General features: G+C 41.9%; 3 protein-coding genes across 5 annotated transcripts in view; 2 read left to right on the plus strand and 1 right to left on the minus strand.

Moving 5' to 3' along the window:
* The window catches only part of SACM1L (SAC1 like phosphatidylinositide phosphatase), a 62,482-nt gene extending 59,255 nt beyond the window's left edge, over nucleotides 1-3,227 (plus strand). Inside the window, exon 20 of the mRNA XM_073333154.1 lies at nucleotides 1,167-3,227. Within this exon, the coding sequence (XP_073189255.1) occupies nucleotides 1,167-1,303 (137 nt within the window). The 3' untranslated portion in view covers nucleotides 1,304-3,227. The remainder of the gene's footprint in view (nucleotides 1-1,166) is intronic.
* Nucleotides 3,228-5,624: 2,397 nt separating this feature from the next.
* On the plus strand, nucleotides 5,625-14,560 carry SNRPD1 (small nuclear ribonucleoprotein D1 polypeptide). Its single transcript, XM_073333165.1, has 4 exons — nucleotides 5,625-5,806; nucleotides 7,686-7,762; nucleotides 10,090-10,281; nucleotides 14,378-14,560. Exons 1-4 carry the CDS (start codon nucleotides 5,793-5,795, stop codon nucleotides 14,452-14,454), a joined length of 360 nt encoding a protein of 119 aa, XP_073189266.1. The 5' UTR covers nucleotides 5,625-5,792; the 3' UTR covers nucleotides 14,455-14,560.
* SLC6A20 (solute carrier family 6 member 20) overlaps nucleotides 12,999-22,474 on the minus strand; it is a 41,516-nt gene continuing 32,040 nt past the window's right edge. For all 3 annotated transcript variants that reach the window (XM_073333158.1, XM_073333157.1, XM_073333155.1), the window contains 3 exons: nucleotides 21,663-21,822; nucleotides 18,708-18,873; nucleotides 12,999-15,976 (listed from right to left, as the gene is read on the minus strand). In XM_073333158.1, coding sequence (XP_073189259.1) covers nucleotides 15,830-15,976; nucleotides 18,708-18,873; nucleotides 21,663-21,822 — 473 coding nt within the window. In that variant the 3' untranslated portion in view covers nucleotides 12,999-15,829. The remainder of the gene's footprint in view (nucleotides 15,977-18,707; nucleotides 18,874-21,662; nucleotides 21,823-22,474) is intronic.

Genomic DNA, 22,474 nt, shown 5'->3' on the forward strand with positions numbered 1-22,474 from the left:
ACAGAGAGTAGTGCTGGACATTCAGCAGATAGCACTCTTCCCTCTGATGTTGAATCAATGTTACTGCGGGATATTATGAGTAATCGCTTCTCCTTAACATGATGGTTGAATCAGGTATAAAATTGTTAGTTAATAATCCAATGGCACTTCCTAAAGGAGTAGAATTGAGAACACTGCCATCCACACCAACCCCCTATTTGGGTGGTTATGTTCTGCTTCCCTGAAACTCCCCCCTCTATATCAGTTGGTTAAGGTATTCACTTGGAGTATCTATACAATTGTGGGGGTAGGGAATCTCAGAGCCTAGGTCTGCAGACTGAGTCACGCTCTGGCACTAAAAATAGCAGTGTAGATGTTCCTGCTTGGGCTGGAGTTTGGTCTCTGAGACTCTCTTCCCTTGCTGGGTTTCAGTGCCCAAGCAGGAACATTTACATTACTGTTATTAGCACCGTAGTGGGAATCCCGTGAGCCCGAGTCTGTTGCCCCAGGCTCTGAAACTTATTGCCACATGGCTGTTTTTTTTTGCAGCGTAGATGTAACCGGAATGACCTAAACTCCTGTGTTGGTGTGTGCTGTTAAATCAGGGGTTCTCAAACTGGGGGTTGCGAGATTACATGGGGGTCGTGGGCTATATGCCTCCATCCCCAAACCCTGCTTGGCCTCCAGCATTTATAATAATGTTAAATATAAAAAATGTGTGTTTTAATTTATAAGAGGGGTCACACTCAGAGGCTTGCTGTGTAAAAGGGGTCATGAATACAAAAGTTTGAGAAAAGTTAAATGGTTACCAATCTTCCTCCTTTTGCTTAGAGATTGACAGCATTTCAGTGGCAGGTCAAGTGTTGGCTATATAGGTCGTAAATCAGTTTGTTATGAAATTGCTTTGGAATCTCTCTGAATTAAGGGCTATATGAATGTCAATTTTTAGCCATTGTAAATTAGCCTTTGCTTAACTGTAGAACATTAGTTTCCGAGCTAGAAAACTCTCAGAAGGAAATACACAGTACAAAATAACAGGCTCTAGTATATGTGAAGCTGATACGAAATTTCAGTTCTTGATCAAAGCTTCCTTATGAGCACTTTGCTAACTGTTTTCTTGTCACGCTAAAAATGATCTCTCCACTATTTATTGAAAATGACTTACTGTAATGTTTATCTGATTACAGGTGATACATGGACTGAGACACTGGCTTATGTGCTCTTCTGGGGAACTGCAAGCTTTGGAACTTTAGCTATCATCTTTTACAATGGCAAGGATTTTGTAGATGCACCAAAACTGGTCCAGAAAGAGAAGATGGACTGAATTTGTGTGTGTGGAAAGCGGCTTAGCATGGAGGACTCCTCAAGCCATACTTGGAGTCTCTACTGACCTGCTTTCCACACCAACTAGTGGTCTTTCTAGCTTTCATCTTTGTGGAGAGAAAAAGTAAATTGGGTCCTTCACTTGGTGGTGGTAATTTACAGTTGTGATCTGGTTTTACAGTTTTAGTCACAATGATCTTTGGAATATTGCATTAATTGGGGAGGTTGCGCTCATAACAAGATATTTTGGCTTTCACCTGTAAGTTTCATCAGTGTTGTCTGTGGAGTATTATAGAATATGAACTGGCCTACTAAGCTTACAGCCCAGCAGGGCAGTTTCATTCAAACATGATCTCATAATCTTAACAGAGATCTCTGGTTCTCTTCACGTGTCACCATATCCAGCTGTGGCAGTGTTAGTAATATAGAGTCACGTCATGTTCTTTGAGCTAATATAGGATTCCTACTAAGAAGTTTTCTTTCTAGACTTTCAGTTGGGTTTCATTTGTCATCATAAAAGCAGTCACTGTTAGCACGAGTCCTTTGCATATTTTCATTAGGGTAGAGAATCATACCTTACTGTCAAAATGCAAGTCTTCTGTTCTGCCTCATCTAGGACTGATGCAATATTTTATTAAATCATTGGGAGGGTGAGTTATTGGTGGACATTTCTGAAGTTGCAAATATCTTGCACTACCTAACTACTGCAGTCTTCAGATGACTTTTTATTACAGCTATACAGCAATTTAAGTGTGATTCAGAAGGTCTCAAATAAGGTTGTCTTTTTTTAAGATGTAAATTAAATCAAAGAATGTAAAACTTCTTTACTGTGTTTATTGACCCCCATGCTAAAGGTCCAAAGTATTCTATAGTTAAAGAACAGTCACAATGTAGAAGGTACGCCTCATTGTTTTACTAATCACCTGCTTCTGTAGTTTATGGTTAAGTAGGGATAACCTGTGAAAGAAAGAATACAAATCTTTGAGGTGACAGTCTTCTGCTAAATTCCATGTTTGCACTTGAGGGAAGCAGCAGCAGCTTGCTTTTCATGCATGATAAAACTCTAAAAATTAAGCTATGAAAATAATTTGTTCTGATTATCAGTAAATGTTTGTCTTTAAATTTAGTGCTTCCAATCTACATAAAATAGCTAATCTGAATCAAGGACCAATTTTAAACTATTTTATCACTTATTTTATGATTTCTGTTCAAACCAGACCTGAAATTTGCTTACGGCACTGTGCATTGCTTAATATTTCCTGTAAGTACAGTTGTATATCCAGATTGCAATTATGAAGATTAAATATTAGGAAAAAAAGTAGAATACTAGGGTTAGCACGGTTGTCATTAATGCCCTAGAACACAAAACACTGCATCATCAGTGTTTCATTGTGTTATGATTGAAAATATGTACAGTTTTTTGCAATAACTGTTCATTTTAACCGTGAATGTTTCTGAAGGCCCTCTTTGGGTTTTGTTAAACATTACCTGTTCATAAGCACTAGTAATAAAAATGCAGAGTTCCTGTTTGCTTTTAGATGCTACAATGGAAATACCAGTTGACAGTTTAACTGAGAAATTCTCTGTAATCTCAGACATCAACTCCATAATGGGGAAGAAAGTATAAGAACTCTATAGTTAAATATTTAAATAATGGTTTGTGTGCCTCTTTGGCGGGTGATGTTTTGAAATTTAGCTCAACTGTCTTACAGTGTGTATCTAAATCTTTCCGTGCATCTCCCGTTAAGAGTTTGTTGCAACAAAGACCAAACCTGGACTGCTAATATAACCACATTGCAAGAACTAGGTTTTGAGACTTGGAAGGGCATCTGTATTCCAATGCTTTGTAAGGAGATTGTATTTCTAAATTCACATATGGTGTACTCATAAATGACAATAAAACTTTAATCTTTTCTAGATCCTGACCGTTCCATTTCTGTATTTTAGTTGAAGGGTTAAAAAAATGCAAACTTTAAACATTGTTTCTTGGAAACTGCTGTTCATCAGAAAGGTACATTCTGAGTGGTTAATCTCTACATACAAAATTAAAGGCCTTCTATTTTTATACTTAATCCACTAAAAGTTTAGTTTAAAACTAAGATTTTAATTAGCATATGTTCCATTTCCCTCTGCCAAGTATGGATTTTACCTTTCTGAAAAAAGAAGTGTTTGGGAGACAAAGGAGAAGTTTAGAAATAAGATCTGAAGTTGGACTCCCTACTTGAGTCTATTCTTTGTCCCTCCCTTTACAAGGCCATTTTAGACTACTGTTCTTGATTGGCTCTCAGAGTGTTAGACACATGAGGTGAATACTGCACATCTTATTCTTCAGATAAACTGCTAAAGCAGTGGTATTACAATCAGCTCCTTCTATATTTGCTTTCATGACCTTTTTGTATCCTCAGAATTAGAGGAATGGTAGACTACCAAGGAATCACATTTATCAGAAACCTGCTAGAAACAGATCCCTGAAGAGGGGGGCACTCATGTATGTATTCCAAAGATTCAGAAGAGGATGTTTCTGAACTCTGAGTCTAAACTTTTGGCAGACTTTGGACTCTAGCCCTTAAATTTAAGAGAGACCAACCATAAATGTATATCAAGATGATACTGAACTAGCAGTTACTATGGATGATGATTTTGTTCCTCCTTTGGCATTTTTGAAAAGGGTGGGTGAAATAATAGAAAGTGTGACAAGGTGAAGATAGTATATGTGAGCTGTACAGCAGAAGAATGTCCGTAATTCATTGAAAACAGGCACATCTGAATTTACAGAAGCTTTTTATTTCTGTTTGTTCCAGTTTGACAGTACAAATGCACCTTAAAAACACCACAATCTACAGCTACTACTGCATATCAAATTTAAATGGGATACTGAAATGCATCCAATTCTCCACTTTAGAGTAGCAGCTAATCAGACAACATCATTCACAAAAGTGGGAAAAGGGGAATTTTGGTTAACAAGGCTTTTTCCTTAAAAATGCCATAGAGTCTCTACTGCCAGTACAAAGTAGCTAAGACCTTGGTTATTTTTTGTTTTTTTAAAGTATCATGTTTAACTAAGGGTACAGAGCTAAAGTAGAAATAAGTCAATATTTTATTCAAAATCCCTTTTATTTGTTAAATGCTGATTGTAGAATACTCATCTCTACCATCGTGGAAACAATTACATATTTTCTTTCAGTTGGCATTGTAATAGAGGTATAGGGTGACCATACATCCTGTTTTAGCTGGGACAATCCTTTTGAGCCCTGTCCTGGATGTCCTGACTATTCTCCTCCCCCGCCTCCCCCCAAACTGAGCACTTGTCCTGTTTGCTTTCTGCGCTGGGGTGGGTTGGGGAGAGCGAAGGGACAAATACCCAGTTTTGGCAAAAAAGTCAGGCTGTCGGCTCAGGTGAGTGGTAACCCCAGCTGGCTCAGGCTGACAACCCCCCAAGTGGCAGGGCTGGGGCTGATAGCCCCATAGAGGGGGAGGTGTCCCACTTTCAGTTTGGGAAATAATGGTCTACATCAACAGGGGCGCCATATTACTATTTATTGACTGTGGTGCTATAAATAAACCTGTAGGTGAAGGGGGTTCATTGGCACAAAAGTTTAGCACCTAGTTATGTTGAACGGCGTGCAGTGGGGCCAGAAGTATGGCACTAACCGCGCTCTGTACAGGGCGTGCTGCAGTACAGCTGTAGTGGTCAGGTAAGTTTTGATCTTTATACCTGCCTGGTAAAGTACACTGCATTCCCAATCAAGGTTGCAACCCCTGCCTAGGACCAACGCCCCTGGGCAGAGTTGGGCTATTTGAAGCCTGACCGCGCCTGCTGTGCACGGAGTCTTGGGCAGCCTGCCCGGGGTTGCTGGCACCCAGGGTCAAATGGGGACCAGCCTGCAGGGCCCTGCTGACGCTTGGGGCGGGCTGGGCCCTCCCGCAACTCTCCACGAACCCAAGCGGGGGCAAGGCACCCGGGGGGAGGGGGGCGAGCCGGCCTAGCAGCGCCCCACCCAGCCCTTAGCAAATGAATAAGGGCTGCCGGGGCGGGAAGGGGCCGAAGGCTGGAGCCACTCTGTGAGTGCGCTACCTCAGGCCTCCGGGCCGCTCTTACGGGGAAGGCTCTAAGCGGGGGCTCAGCCTGACCCCTGCCGACCCAGAGCCCCCGCCCCCGGCGCTGCTGCTGCTGCTGCTGCCGCCACCGCCACCGCCACCGCCTGGCTCCGGCTGTTCGGCGCTGCCCGGCGGAGATAAAGGGCTGGCACCACCGCGCAGGCGCGTCGCCAACTCGCCCCGGCTCGGCAGGCGGCGCTTAAGCCCCGCCTCTTCCACTCATATCCGGGTGCGAGGAGCGTCACTTCCGGCCAGTGCGTTTCTTTCATCGAGCGCCGGAGCGGCCTGGTCTGAGGCCTCCGCACCGAGCTCAATTTTTTTTCCCTTCCCCGCTGCCGGGGTTGCCGCCCTGTGGTCCCGGCCGGCTGGCCTGACGCCCCTGCTCCGCCGCCATGAAGCTCGTGAGGTGAGATGGGCCCGGATGGAGGCGGATTGGGGGTTAGCGGGCAGCGGCGGGAAAGGCGCGCGCTGGGCCGGAGCATGAACCTTCCCCCGTCTCGTGCCGCTCTGGCTGCTCGCGCTCCTCTCTCTTCCGCCCCCCCCCCTCCTTCCCCCGCTCGCCTCGCGCCGCTGTCGCCCCGGGCTCCCCGTTTCACGGCGGGTGCGAGCAGGGGCCCAGTTGCCGCCACGCCCGGAGCAGGTGCCGCCTGGTAGCGGCCCTGCTCTCGAGGAGCCGGCCCGGGGGCGCGAAGGGCTGCCAGGCAGGGCTGTGCCAGGGAGCCCCCCTCCCCCTACAGCGCGCACCTAAGCCGGGGACTCGAGGGTGGCCGCTCCCACCCGCCCCCCTCCTGCCCCACTCCCGCAGCGGGGGTTGCTCCCGTCCTCCTCTCCCCCCGCGGCTACTCCTTTCCCAGGCACCCCCCTAAGGAAACTGATCTTTAACATCACGCACTTGGGTTGCGCGTCTCTGGGTTCGGTTTTTAGCTGGATAGTTCTTGCTGGGCTCTGACCTTCGCTCTCTGGTTGTGACTCCATGGCTACTTGCGCTTTCTTCCTTAGCCAGCAAGCAAACATGACTCCGGTTATTGATTTAAAAAAAAAAATGCCATCGCCCAATCTGGTGTTGTTATTTCCCGCGTATTTTAAAGCAGCCCTCAGTAAGTTGTACAATTGTTTACTAGCCAGAAGATTTATTCTCTGGTAATTGTGAGTTTGGGGGGAATAAGGAAAAATTTGGCTCGCTTCTCAGAGCTGCTAAATTCAGCAAGAGAGGGACTCCCTACTCCCAGCTAATCCACATACAAAAAGCATTCATGCAGTGCTTGTAAGTGCTGCTATGTCAGGGCATTCCCATCTGTCATATTTAACTTAAAAGAAAAAAAAGCAAGTATGGCAGTGGATTTGTAAAAATCCCAATTGCTTCCCTTTAAAGCAATGTTTAAAGTGCTAATTAACCCCATTAAACAATAATTCAAACATTTTAAAAAACTAAATTATTTTTCACTTTTGGTACTGTTCACTTCTTGCACTTCATTCAGATTGTACAAATGAAAATAGGTTAGTTTCTTGTATTGTCGCTTTCACTTTAAGGTTCATAAACGTTAGCACAATTCAATGGTGTTTGCGCTACAATGACTGTTTCATGCAAATGAGTTATTTAACAAATATCTTTACCATTGACAGCTTTGTAAAACCATTTTTAACTAAACAAATTTTGGGATAAACTAGCCTGTCTCTGTTTAGGTACTGTTGTCCTAACTGTAAGAACAGTTGATAATGGAAGGGATTGCTAAGGGAGGTTTGTGGAACCTCCTTCACTGGAGGTTTTCAAAAGGAGGCTGGACAGCCATCTGTCTTGGGTGGTTTAGACAACATATCCTGCATTTTGGCAAGGGGTTAATGGTGCCTTCTAGTGCTATGATGCAAGTAATGTACTTGGCTATTTGCACCATAGCGGTAACTATAGCTGTTATATTTATTTTGTTAAAAAGCAAAGTTTGTCTTAGGTGATGGGTAACCAGCAAAAAGCAACTGCTTTATAATGTTTGACTTCCAAATAAAGGTGTAGCAGACTTGTACTTGGTATGTTTGGGGATTTTTTGGAGCAGTGTTCAGTCAGGTTGCTTGGCAAGGATGCTCTCTTGCATGGTTTTCACTGTTGTGGTGTTGTTGTTGCAAAGCCTCAGAGTCCATACAGAATTACTTTTTTGCAATATTGTGAGGTTTGAGATCTCCCCTGCTTTGTGCAATATGCATGGCAGGGCCTGGGTACTTTCTGAGGATTATTCATGTATTATGATATTGGAATGGAAGTTCTATTTTTCAAGTACACTTCTATTTTGCAGGTTTCTAATGAAATTGAGTCATGAGACTGTGACCATTGAACTGAAGAATGGAACACAGGTGCATGGAACAATCACAGGTATCATATTCAAGAAGTTGGACCCTAAACTAAAATAATTAAGGAATTGATAGACAGTGAAAGGAAAATCTGTTCTCTTCTAAAGAGACTCCACTGTGACAGCTAAATGAGTCTCGTTAAGAGATGCATTTTGTGAAATACTGGGTGACAAAAAGTTTAAAATCACCCCACAACCAGTAGCATTAGGAACATCAGTTTAGGGTTCTTCCTTACTCGTATATTTGTGGTGAATGTTCAGACTGTACATGTCATTTAAAGACCAGCAACAGGCAACTAATCTAATGTATGAGATGTTCTCAAAGTTTTAATAACATGGACCACATCTGAATAAATACTGTGTTGAGGACCACCCCCTGTCTCTCACTGGGGCTTACTGTGTTTGTTTTTTTTCCCACCCTTGTGTTCTGTTATCCTCTCTGACCTTCCCATGCAGGTTTCTTTGCTGCCTTCTGCTCCTGCATATGCTTCTTGATCCCTTAGTTCCTTCTGCCTTGAATTTGCTGCTAAACTGCGTTTTTCCTTTCTCCTACATTTCCACTGACATTCTTCTTCATGTAGTAACTAGCATCTCCAGACCCAGGTGGTGGCTCTTGTTTCTTCTCCTCCTTTATATAGAGGCATCCCCTACTAAAGGCAGGTAAAAATGAGATAAGTTATCTGTATTTACAGGCAGCTGAGTTCTTATCAAGAGCCCAGGTGCATGTAGAAGCAACTGGAAGCATGGCCATCACTCTGACCTGCCAGCTCTTCATAGACCACCAGGAAGTGCTTTGAAGACTCATAGATCATAATTGGTCACAATAATAGACCGGGGGCAAAATGTCAAATTTTGTAATATTGTTTAATATTGTAATAAGCTTCTGTATTGAGATTCTGGTCTGTTGGATTATAATACTGAGAGCCAGGTACTCCTGAATTGTAATAATTGGCACACCAAAGTGGCTTAGGGGAATCTCTTTTAGGTCTTGTCTATTCACAAAGTTGCACTGGTTTAACTAAAGGTGTGTTTGGTCTACCCTCAAGTTTTACTGTGGATGTTTGTGTACAGCCGTCAGTAAGGGGTGTGATTTTCTTTTTTTAAAGACACAGTTATGGCAGTAAACACCCTAGTGTAGGCAGTTATACCTGGATAGCTTATTTTGTTTTGTTGAACCACAGTAAGCTAGTCCGGTGTAAGCATGTTTATAAAGGTATAATTTCGTCTACAGTAGGGCTCTTTTTCTGCTGGAGGTACCGGGTTTATATTTCGCTGATGACTAGGGCCCTACCAAATTTACGGTCCGTTTTGGTCAATTTCATGGTCATAGGATCTTAAAAATAATCTCATGATTTCAGTTATTTAAATCCACAATTTCACTGTGTTGTAATTGTAGGGGTCCTGACCCAAAAAGGAGTTGGGGGGTCGCAAGGTTATTGTAGGGGGGTTGCGGTGCTGCTACCCTTACTTCTGCACTGCTGCTGGCAGGGTGCTGCCTTCAGACCTGGGTGTCCAGCCAACAGTTGCCACTGTCTGGCTGGCCAGCTCTGAAGGCAGCATATAAGTAAAGGTGGCAATAATGCAACCTCCCTAAAATAACCTTGCACGCATGCCCTTCTTAAGGGAACCGCAGCCAATGGGAGCTGCTGGGGGCAGGGCCTGCGGGCCTGGGCAACACATGGCTTGGAGGCCCCTCCACTGCCTAGGAGTTGCAGGGAGGCCATGCCACTGTGAGCTGGGGAGCCCCCACCCTTGGCCCCACCTCAGCCCTGAACCCTCTTCCACACACCCAAACTGGTGCTGCTGGCCCAGCCAGAAACAGACTGCAGAAGTCATGGAGGTCACGAAAAGTCATGGAATCCATGACTTCTGTGACGTCCATGACAGACTCACAGCCTTAATGATACGGTCTTTAATTAAGCGATCATACACTTCTTTTTTTCTTGCAGGACCACTGCCGAAGTTGAGTGCCAGGATGAGTAAAGCTCAGTGAATAAACCAGGGTTGTGCAGTCAATGAGTCTGTTCGACCATTGCCTCATTAGCTGTTGAAGGGGGAAGGTATTTAGAGAACGATATAGGGGACTACAGGAAGAGAAAGGATGGTCTTGTGATTAAGGCAGTTGAATGCTATCTAGGTGAATTGGATTCTATTTCTGGTTCTACCAGACTTACCATTTGTTGTCAGATTTTTCCACAGATAGCTACTAATTGTGCACCTCCTTTTCAAATGTAAGTCTCGTAACAATGTCCTTTTGAAAATGGCATTACCTAGCGTACTAAAAGTAACCAATTTTTTGATGCATTTAGTCATTCTCTTCCCTAAAATTTGTCATCCCTCTGTGTTTCAGGAGTGGATGTCAGTATGAATACACATCTTAAAGCTGTGAAAATGACACTGAAGAACAGAGAGCCTGTACAGTTGGAGACATTGAGTATTCGAGGAAATAACATTCGATACTTCATTCTGCCAGACAGTTTACCTCTGGATACCTTGCTAGTGGATGTTGAACCAAAAGTCAAATCCAAGAAAAGGGAAGCAGGTTAGTTTGTGATTTCACGTTTGTTTTATTCCAGATTACTAAGGGGGTGGTTTGTTTGCTCCATAAATTAGTACTTTTATTGAATCTGAAGTAATCTTTAAAAAGTTTTGAGGTTTCTTGTCCTCTAGCTGGAAGGCACTGGCAGTTTGTAGATTATTTGATGTTCTGATCGCCTTAAACATTGAGTTTCACTGACTTGGACACCCTTCTTAAATTCTGCATAAATCTGAAATTATGTGTATGTGATGATATTATACCAATAAAATAAAAACCAGCAGGATCTTATTAAAGGGAAAAGGCAAAATACCACATTTATTGTGAATACAGAAAGAATCGTAGTAAGCAGTTAGTTATAGCTATAACATTCCATTCAATCTCATATTTATTCACACACACACACACACGTTCTGCAAGGTTGTTATCATAGTTACCTTAGAGTTGCTCATGCCAAGCCACTGGCCAGGTGCCCTGGACATGAGGAGGGAGCAGGGCCTTGTCTGATGCTCCTGGAAGTTGGTTTGCAGAATCAGACCCCCAAAACTCTCACTTTCTAGAGACCATTTTTATAGGAGCTTCTTCTTATGCCAGTCTATGGGAATTGCTTCATCATGCTGTTGCTGAATCAATCAGCAGATGGCACATTCCTGACGGCTCCGTGCTGCCAGATATTATCTTGTTCTTTGGTTCTCCCATTCTTGAGGCTGTTGGGTGGATTCCAGTCTGCCCTCCGGAGGTCCTCTGGTTATTTCCACTTGACGCCTTCTTCAGCCGATGGACACTGGATTCTTAGGCTGGCACCTCCCTGGTCATTCAGTTATTTTTCACACCAAGCATCCATCCACATACATCCTCTATCTCTATTTTAATCACCATTGTTAACAAAGCGAGATGAATACAACAAAAGGGCGGGGAGTCTCTGGGTGCTGTTTCTGTTGTTACAGAGTATTGCTTTGAGTCTCTCTCTGTGTGAGTAGTTGTTGTTACAAAGAATGGCTTTGAGAACAGACTCTGTCTTAGAATGTACTAACACAATTAGCAGCTTGCAAGTTTCACACACAGAGGGAGAGAAACAGTACCAAAACCCAAGAGACCTCTTAATTAGTAATACCCTGGAATTTAAACTATGGGGAATCAAACTCATTTGTGATTTTAATACAGAACTTCTTTAATATGATCCAACAATGTCCTACCAGAGAAGACATTTTTTTAAGTTGGAGAAAAAAATAATTTCAAAATGACTTGAAGTTCACTAGTGTGTGTGCGCCGCATCTGTTTGCGCTATTAACTTCAGGTTTTGTTTCTTAATCTCAATGAGCTAGTACAGAGGGGACTCTCTTACTATGATGAGTGGATAACTGTGGAGTTGTGTGTTACAGGGGAAAAAATGAACCTTTGGATTCTATATGGTCCCTGAAGATCTTAACTTTCATGATAAGCCTGGGATGTTTTCAGATAGGTAGACTTCTGGCCCCAAATCCCATCTACCTCATATTTTCACACAAGAATGTTCTAAATTTTTCCTCAGACAGACAGTTCTTAAACAAAAAAACTTTTAGATAGCATTAAAGTTGTAAATAGAGGGCTATTAATTTAAAGCCACACTATGAGAACTTTGTTGTGACAAGAAAAACTAGAAAAAGAGAGAATTTGTAGTTTTAGAATTCATAAACAACTTTACCTGTGTGCTATGTTTTCACCCACCTGATAAGGATATGCTTAAGATAACTTCACATAAAGCTTTCAAATCATTGACTGCTCTTGGAAACAATAAATTCTGTGAATGGAACAATGGTTTGCTTTACAGAAATGTTGGCCTCCTTCTTTCCCCCTTAATAAATAGCATCCTAGCCTGGTTTGATGAATGTAGCCCTCTGAATATCAGAGGGGTAGCCGTGTTAGTCTGTATCCACAAAAACAACGAAGAGTCCGGTGGCACTTTAAAGACTAACAGAGATTTCTTTGGGCATAAGCTTTCACGGGTAAAAAAACCCACTTCTTCAGATGCATGGGTTTTTCAGAAGTGGGTTTTTACCCACGAAAGCTTATGCCCAAATAAATCTCTGTTAGTCTTTAAGGTGCCACCGGACTCCTCGTTGTTTTTGTAGTACTCGTAGATCTCTGGCCTGTACATATTATGTAGATTGTATAAAGGGGATAAGTGAGCAGTAATGGAGTTTGGGTTCTCTAATTTATATTAATAAGATGATTTCAGGGTCTGGACAGTGTAGCTCTAGTCTGTGTAGGCATATTGATAGGGCTCTCCACAACATTGAGACTCCCCCACCCACTATGAATATCTGTTGACCATGTGGGAAATAGAAATAGGAGTCAGATTTCAGAGTAGCAGCCATGTTAGTCTGTATCCACAAAAAGAAAAGGAGTACTTGTGGTACCTTAGAGACTAACACATTTATTTAGGTCAGTACATGAAGGATAAGTTACATTGTACCATATGGGAAGGTGAACTAGAGAATGATCTTTGAGTCATATGCGTTAGATGATGATTTGTGGCCTGTACTGGAAACAAATGAGGTAGCTAGATAGTAGTTTGTTTCTGACTTAATACATTGAGACTGTGACATGGTGGGTAGAGTTCAAGTTATTGGAAATCTCAATCATTTTTGGAAATTGAGTAAAAATAGCTTGTTCCTGAGTACCTCTCTCAAATTTTGTTTCTGCTATAATTTTTTTAATTTTTTTTGTTGCGATCTGAATGGTTTTGTCTAAAATCTTTCAGTAAATTACCTTTGAAAAATAGGTAAAGAAATTTCAACAAAGCTTTTTTTTTTTTTTTAAACTGGTGATATCCATTTCAGGTTAGTTTCCATAACATTTCTTGTTCATCGACAAGATCAATTGATCAGAAATCCCAACATGTATGACTGTAATATGTAATTAGAGCTATTTATCTCAATTTGCTAATCCTCCATAATAATGCACCTCACTGATGTTTTATGAAGACAAACCCATTTTTTTTCAGATCTTCACAATACTCAATCTTCTCAAACCATAGTTAAACATGCAAAGCACCATGATTAGAACATGCAAAGCACCATGATTAGAACACACCTCTAAATGGTTATGGGGTCATACCCAGCCTCCTTTGGGTGAAATTGACCCGTGCCCCTTGACAGACTGTCATGAAGCCATATGATTGAGGCACATTTATTGCTTCCAATTCCCATTGCTTAAAAGAGGCAAGTGCCTTTTGTATGGGATATGCCTTTTTTGAAAGTCTCTGCCTAATGGGATATATAAAATCTGTAGTAGCTTGGTCAGTAGTTCTGTCAGGCATGTATTAGGAAAAAAAGACATGCCAACATAGCAGGTAAATTTGTTATGAATGTATGAATAGGATCTCATTTAGCATGTTCTTTCCTATTCGATACTGTAAATCAGTTGGATGATTTCCATCTTTCTTGAACTAAACTGTTGAAGCCAAGAGATGGCCAAAAATTGAAAAATGCTCAGCACCCAACATTTCTTATTGAAAACAGGAGCTGTTGAATGATCAGCTCTTGAGAAAATGTAGCTACTTTTTATTTGCCTAAAAGAAAGTTGAGCAGTTTGGAAAACTCTGGCCTGTCTACACTTACACATTTTACACCTACCTTTGCCTGCTTCTTTGCCATACATATTTTGTCATAGTTAATAAGTTATATGAATAGGGTGTGAAGCCCACAGCATTGTAGCATCTTGTGTATTTAAATCCCAGTTCCTGAATGGCTAGCTTTATTCAGAAAGAGAGAGAGAGAGACAGGCACGTGTCAAGCTTTCATATTCAGAAAGCTAGTATATGCCTTTGTTTTCAGAAGTGAAAGTAGACTTGAGAAGTGTGAATTATATAAGTTGTTTGCATTTTTTTTTAAAAAAATGCAAAACTCAAGTGCAAGGGAATTGAAATAGAGGGAAAAAAACCCCAAAACCTTTGGTGTGTGTGAAATTCAGTAGCATTATCACAGTCTGGTATCCAATTACAAGTCCTGTACGATAAAATACAATGTCTTTTACACTTGATACAGCATACACTTTATTTGAAATAAACTCTATTCAGGTGTAAAAGTTAACTTGTTCTTTGTTTTGTTTGCTTGCTCAGTTGCAGGAAGAGGCCGTGGCCGAGGCAGGGGCAGAGGCCGTGGCCGTGGCAGAGGAAGAGGGGGACCTAGGCGATAACTTCTCTCTCACCACAGATACATGTTACAAAATTCTAAGCAGTCTGATATTTTTTGTACAGGTTTTGTTTACAATGTCAATTTTTAATAAACACAAATGTGAAAAAGTTGTCTCTTTTGTCAGTTAAGCCCTGAATGGGGTTTGTATTCATTGTATGCAATAGTAGAGCATTGGTGCGGACTAAGCATGCCATGTTACCTTTGTACTTGCAGTTCAGCCGAGAGAGTTTCTTTTCCTAGTACATACTATAATTTCACCTCTAGCTTTTCTCTGACCAGGAAAGCTACTTGTTATGTTGTAATACTCTTCAATCAAAATGAACATTGCTTCTTCCTTTGCAAGACACCTACTGTGTTCTATTAAGGTCACATAACCAAAATGTGTACTTAGAGAATTTATACTTTTAAATGTTGTGTTTTGTTTAACATTGCATTTCAGGGTCACTTCTTCTGTAGTTCTAAACAAAAATTAGTACAATTCTACTATCTAATAGAAATTTAATGTAACACATCATGAGTTCATTCTGTTATAGAAAAAATTTCTCACAGGGAAAAATGGTTCAGGTCTATAAAACATTGGAATGTGGCAGAAGATTAAAATCAAAATACATATGCATGGGTGTGAACTTTGTTGAAGTTAGTTGTATGGTGTGAGGCTCTTGTGTTGAGTGGTTTGTGAAACTGTCACAGATGCATTTTACTGCTTAAAGGTGTGCATCTGCTAGTAACTCCCTAGAAAACAAGTACTGTACACAGTTGCATAGTGGAACTTGATATTTACTTCTATTGGAAACATAAGAATTGACACAGCTTATGCATAAGCTTAAGCTGTTTTGCTTTTACGTCAGCTCTTTTAAGAAATATTGACCTCCTTTACCTCAACATACAGATACTTCCTAGTAATTTTTTCTCTCAAATAGTAGACTGTCACATTCAGATTACAAAATTTGAGAAGTCAAACTATATATATAAAATTTCAAGAAACGCAGTCATGTATATGCATACTATTTTGAAGAGTAATTTCTAGTACTTGCTTTCAGATAATTGATGCTTATTGTTTGAAGTAGACAGTACTGCACAGTGAGAGAGAACAGCCTAACATCAGTTGTCATTAGCCAGTAATACTTGGTAACTTGTGCTAAGTGGCTTTTTGTGAGGTTTGTATATCAGTTAGAGACCCTCTTAAAGCTTCATCTGCTACAGAAGAGCTTTTTGAACCACTGTGGGAGCTGCCAAGAGCACTTCATGGTAAATACATCACCCAAGGTTCTGCAGATCTATAAATAGTTGCTACAAGTAATGGTTGCTGTGGTCTCAAAGATCCACACAGGTATTGCAACTGGTGATGAAGTTTTCATGAGTCCAGTTATGAACATTCATTCAAGAGTTGATACATTTCTCTTCAGTCTCTTCATAATAAAAATTATTATTGCACCTAGTGGTATGCACATTGTGGATGCAGCCACAAGTAGTCCAATAACTGCCAGGGCATAACTTGGATAGTCTTTTGTAACCAGTTCACCCTGCAAATAAGAGAATATTAGCATGAAGTAATTGTAGCCCTCTCCTCTTTGTAACTTACTATAAGAAATGAGATCCTTTACTGCCCCAAAAGTGTTGGATCTTTAATTTTTGATGGCTAGCAGTGATCTTAAATTTATGCACAGTTTTGCTAGAGAACAAAGTTAAGTTGTAAAGCAGATGTTTGTGTGTAGAGGTGGTTACTATACCTTGATGTAAATATCAAGGATTGGTGTGGACTGTCACTTCAAGAGACAGCACTCATTTTAGTCACTGAGTTTGCTGTGCACAATACATATTTTCTTGTTCTTACCAAAAACTTAACAGTCGAAATAAAGAATCATGAAAACAGTTATAGAAAGTTTATTTAGGCTAATGGGTTGAATCCCACAGCATTTTGTATTTCTTGCATGATTGATTTTTGTCGTGTATTTGGGCTGTGGCAGGTTGAGAGAGATGGACTATAGAGCTTCAGTCACTACTGACCTAGGCTGGATGTGAGCTGCCATCCTTGAGGCAAGGTACTAGTAGAGTGTGCCACACAAAATAAGTGAATGGTTTCATGTCAGTTCGCATACTTCCCAGGATAGGCCATTGCCTCAGTAATTTGACCAGAGGCCACATCCTGAACAGTCATGGAAACAGTTACCCTCATCCCTAGACTACACCCTACTAGATGGTAGAGTGGCCAGATGTCCTGATTTTTTTTTATAGGGACAGTCCTGATTTTTGGGTCTTTTTTTTTTTTTTATATATAGGCTCCTATTACCCCTTCCCCTGTCCCAATTTTTCACACTTGCTGTCTGGTCACCCTAGGAGATGGGGTAACTAGCATTGTTGCTGCCTGTGCTTACCTGTCTGTAGTCGCTGTGGTTATTGCTCCCATCAGCACCTTTTAAGAACATGAAGTTCATTGAAAGGTTTTTTGTGGTTTTTTTTTTTTTTAAATTGTAGGGTATGCCTATTCTAAAGACAGTATTAGTATGGCTCACTTCACTTCCTGTCTCTTTAAGTGGGAGAAAGATGCTGTCTTCATCATGAATTTAGAATAAGCCCTTCCCAGATTATGTATGCACATCTCTAAAGCACTCTGCTCTGAAGCAGTCAGAAAGTAAAGGTACAAGGTGTCACTTTTCCTGTTCGTGCCACTGTAAAAAGACCAAAATGTGTGGAATTCAAGGTTTAGTGGCATGGAGGAGTTAAAGCTGTTTTAAAAAAAAAAAAAAAAAAAAAAACCCCAAAACCTGAACTGTTTTTAAAAAATCTAAACTACATGGCGGCAGTTCTATTCTTACAGCATCACTGTGTCCTATAGGAATTAAGCTTCTCTTTTTCTCCCATGCTCAATGGAATTATCTGAATTCCAACTGTATCCTGCTAATTCTCCCTCTTTTAAATGTGTGCTCCCTTACCCTCTGACCCCGCACCATGCTGTATGAGGGTTCATAGTCAGGGGTAGTCCTCTCATTCTTGCCGTGAGTGAACAGAGCTGTGACCAACACTCCATGAACTAATCAATAAGGAGGCTGTTCAGGAGTGCTGTAAGTGTGCGTTTAGTGCTGGGCGTACTGTAGCTGACTGCTCTCAGCTTTGGTGGTCTGGGAATCAAGCTAAATGATATAATGCAACCCAGAGCTGCTGCAAAGCTATTCACAGCTTTCCTAGATCTCCACTATTTTCCCATAATGTAATTAGTGCTTAAATGGAGAAACTGAATGGAGGCCTGCATCTTGCATTCAGCAACACCATCTAGATTTCTCTGAACACTTGAAGGGGTTGTCAGCAGTGATACAGCCCATACAGCTAGCATTGTGTGAGACACTGCAATATACCAGCTGTCCTTTAAGTGTTGCCCCTTATCAGTTGGAAGTTGGCAGCAAGCAACAAAGCTTACCGTAACTGGTACAGGTCAATATTTGTTACAGATGGTTAACATTAAGTAGTGAGAAATGTTAGTGCTTATGTAAGCTTTTAACTTATTTTGAGGCCAAATTTGTCACTGGAAACTTTTCTCAGCAGGATTATTCCTTTCTGACATGGCACAATTGTGATCCTTGTCTCTGCAAAATGGTTTCAGTCTTGCTGCATTGGAATCTGCTGTTCTCCAGCCAACAGCAGAAACGCACACCCTTTCAGATACCCAAATTACCAGTGGCATGAAAACACTATAAAATTGATTACTTTCCTTTTAATAACAACGGGAACATGTTCTGGAATGTTATGAAATTAATATTTACTTAAGAAAATCAAATTGTTGTTTCTCTGTGATAAACATGTATTGAAGTACTTTTATGAAACATGTATTATGCCCACTGGGGAGAATGAACTGGATTGTGAATCATTCTATTGTAATTGTAATTAGGTATGTGGGAGCTTTATTCAAAGTACTGAAAACCTCTTGGTCTTTGTGAATAGGAAATAACATTTTCATAAATCGATCACTTAGTGTGGTATCACTGCTCTTTTTATAAATTTTGTGTTTGTTCAAAATACCACAAGTGATTCTAACTCTTAGATGAAAGTTTATTTGTGTGAGGGTTAGGGAATGCAGCTGCTTCTGCCTTCCATTAAAATTAAAGACCCATATTTGTTCCAGATTGAAACCTGCTATGTGAATTTTCAGCTGGTGCAATTTAAGCTGACTACCTCCACTCCTTGAATATACCAATAGCTCCGAGTCCCAATGGCAAGCAGGGACTGGTGATAAAACAAAGTGATAAGTAAAATAAATACCTGTGTGGCATCCCAGGCTTTGTATTGCAGGGTTCCTGTGCTGATGTAGTCAGTCAGGTAAAATATAAACAAGCTTATAATTAGCACAGGACTGGCAAAAGCCCACATAATTTTCCAATACCAGTTTGGCTTATGTCCGACCATTAGGAGAAGGTCCTTTTCAAATCTGTTGTTTAAAAAAAAAATTACACAATTTGTTGAACTATGCTACTATTTTTAGTTTAGATTTTGCATTAGTAGGTTAGATACTAGGAAAAAAATTTCTACCTGCAAAGGGCAGTTAAGCTCTGGCATAGGCTTCCAAGGGAGGTTGTGAAATCCACATCACTGGAGGTATTTAAGAACAGGTTTGACAAATGCCTGTCAGGGATGGACTAGGTTTCATTGGTCCTGCCTCAGTACAGGGGCCTGGACTTGATGACTTTTCAAGGTCCCTTCCTCATTGTATTTCTTGGCCAGGAAAACTTGGATGGCTATAATTGCAGACAGCTAAATACCATTGGCCTCTACATTAGGAAAAGGTGTATTTTGAAAGATATGAAGGAAAAAGGATTGTGGGGGCTTTCTAATGTGTAGGGCCTAGAGATTAATGTGTGAAGCCCGTTAACAAGTCCTATCTGAGTATGTACAAATAATATCATGTACCTAGGTGTGCCCTAAAACTATAAAGGACCAAATCTGCCTGTAGGGGAAAAGTGTGTGTGGCTAGGCAAGATGTGAGCTGAAAGAGACCTAGCTGCAGGGAATTTGGCTCACGAGGAGCATCTGCTAAGGTCAAAAGGTGTGTAATTTGTATTGAGCAGAAGTTAAGTGGAAAAGAGAAAGAGCTAGAGAAAAGCAGGTAGAATCGTTGTTAATTTTTCTAGCTATTTTTTTCATCCAAGCAATTCCCCCCCCCCTAAACAAAGGCAAAAAGTTCTGTATTCATTCAAAAATGTATGGCGCTCAGTTACCTAGGAGACAGATTATGGCCCTGGCAGACATGCTTAAGTAACCCATGTGGACAAAACTGACTGTCACCTTTTTTATTTTCAAACCTACAGGGAGTGTGTTTTTGGCACTATGCAGTACCATAAGATCCCTTGTGAAAATGTGTGGGAAATACTAAGCATGGGAGTCACATATTTGGTCCCAGGTTTTGTATAATGATGTAACATACATCTATGAACTGGATGTAGTAAATATGTTTATATATTTTAATGACTTAATTTAGATATACATAGATATTAAGGTCAGAAGGGACCATTATGATCATCTAGTCCGACCTCCTGCACAACGCAGGCCCCAGAATCTCACCCACCCACTCCTGCGAAAAACCTCTCACCTATGTCTGAGCTATTGAAGTCCTCAAATCGTGGTTTAAAGACTTTCAAGGTGCAGAGAATCCTCCGGCAAGTGACCCGTGCCCCATGCTACAGAGGAAGGTGAAAAACCTCCAGGGCCTCTGCCAATCTGCCCTGGAGGAAAATTCCTTCCCGACCCCAAATATGGCGATCAGCTGAACCCTGAGCATATGGGCAAGATTCACCAGCCAGATACCCAGGAAAGAATTCTCTGTAGTAACTCAGATCGCAACCCATCTAACGTCCCATCACAGGCTATCAGGCCTAAAAACTTAAAATTCACAGTTCAGCTAACCAAGTATAAACTTAACATATCAGAGGTGTCAGTATACGCACACGTGCCCCCCTGGCCCCTGCACTTATAGAACACATGTGCTTGGGTTTTGCAATAGATCAGATCACGATGCTTTTCTTTGTAGTTACGAGGTTTTTCTTGGCCCTGCTTGGTGCTCTTGCAAGCAGTACCAAGCATTGCTCTGCCTAGTCTGAGGAATGCCACTGACCTGAGTACTTGCATGGGAAGGGATTGCAGTCGCAAGACCCTTAAACATCAAGATTGTTTTTACCTCTGAACGGATGAGTCTGATTAAACTGTTCCCACCCAATACTCCCAGTCAGTGTGTCTGGCAGGGACACACCACTTTTTGCATGGACCACCTGCCAGGTAGTACAGTGCCCAGAACTCAGGAACGCGAGAGCATGAAAGAAGCTCTTTTTCCATTGGCTGGGGATGGGGAGCTGGGTTACCTAATTGACTCTCACTTTCCCCTCCCCTTCCTATTTAAACTCTGCCGGGGGGGGGGGGGGGGAGGAGGGGGGAGGATAACTGGAGCTGCTTGCTCCGGCCTGGGTGCAAGTGTTCTGAGGGCAGTGGAAGGGTTTGGGCAAAGGATGCAGCGTGTGCACTAGAGTCAAAGGCAAGAATTAGGTGAGTTAGCAGAGAAGGGTAAGCACAGTTTAATAGTGGCCTCTGTAGGAAAACATAGGTGCAGGCTAAAAGGGAAAAAGCATGTTACCTAAACCAGCGGCTTAGGGCCAGCTTGTCCCCGCGATGGGAAAAATCTGGGTAGGGGAGTGGAAACGTCGGAGGCTCCCCTTGATCATGTCCATGGCATCAGTGCTTTAGTCCAGGTTGGACCCCAGCCTGGAATGAGTTATTCTGACCCCCAAAGCCTGCAGCTGCGTAGAGACCAGAGAAGTGTGATGGGGCCTTGTGCAGCCATACTGGCTCCTGCCACTGTGGCTTAGTCAGCTGACAAACTTATGTGGGGTCAGAGTTGCAGAGGCTGTGTAGAGTGGTCACTTCAGCTCTAGCCTGTCCCTTTCCCAGGGATGAATCCTGACCCCTGGTGCCCTCCACGGGGAGGCTTGTGAGGGAACGAAAGAATGTTGCCAGGGAGGTGCCACCCCCACCTAGCTCTGTGTCACCCCCTCTTGGCTGCCCAGGCTGAAAGAACAGCTCAGTCCTCAAAGCTGATGAAAGGTGTTGTTGTTTTTTTTTCTCCTGGAGCTGCTGTCCTGGCCTAAGTGCTTTCCCCAGCATGTCCTGCCTGCCCTGTATCCCTGCGATGGCACAGTTACAGCAGTAAGGGAGGAGATTTTAAACTCTTACCGCTTTAGCCCATAGATGTAACAAACCGCGATTGTCTCCACCAGAACGATGAGCAGCAGAGAGAGGGTAGCTGCATAGTCATTGAATATGTCGAACCAATAGTTTCCAGCCTCCATGGTGAACGCCAGGCCAACAATGCAGTTGATGAAACACACAGTACCTGTAGAAATAAAACAGAGGTTATTTGAGTCACAACGGAAAGGCAAATGTTAGTAGGGCAGGAGTCAGAAGCTTTGCGTAGAATAAAAGACACTGGGTTTTAGCCTGTTTGTAGTGGTAATTGGTAGTCTTATTAGGGGAACCAAGAAAACTAGCAATATCTAGATAGTACAGGGATTGATGCTATATAAATACTCAGGCTAGAGCGTCAATGTGGATGAGGCCTGTGCCCCCATTGTTAAGTGTACGTAGCTTGCGTTATAAAGCATTAATAACCATTTCCCTACACTTGAAAAACTGATGCTTCATCTGGCACTTTCCTATATAAATGAGCAGAGATGCCTTGAAAAGGCACCGATTGTTACAAACAGCATCTGGGATGTTCTCTGACAGCACTGACTGGCGGGGTTAGAGAAAGGTGAAACTTCCTCTTGCCTGCTTCCTAAGTTACATTTAATTTTAAAGGCAGTATCTTAGTATTTCAGCACTCAGCACCAAATGTGAGGTGCCTTGCATCTGCATATCTCCATCTTGTGAAGAGCGCAAATCACTTTGCAAACATCAATGAACTAAGATTCACAGCATCCCTGTGAATCTGGAGGGTATTGTGATTTTTCTTTTTATTTGACCTGATGACGACCGTCTGAATCTCC

The sequence above is a fragment of the Lepidochelys kempii genome, chromosome 2 (assembly GCF_965140285.1).
Source record: "Lepidochelys kempii isolate rLepKem1 chromosome 2, rLepKem1.hap1, whole genome shotgun sequence".
NCBI classification, from domain to species: Eukaryota; Metazoa; Chordata; order Testudines; family Cheloniidae; genus Lepidochelys; species Lepidochelys kempii.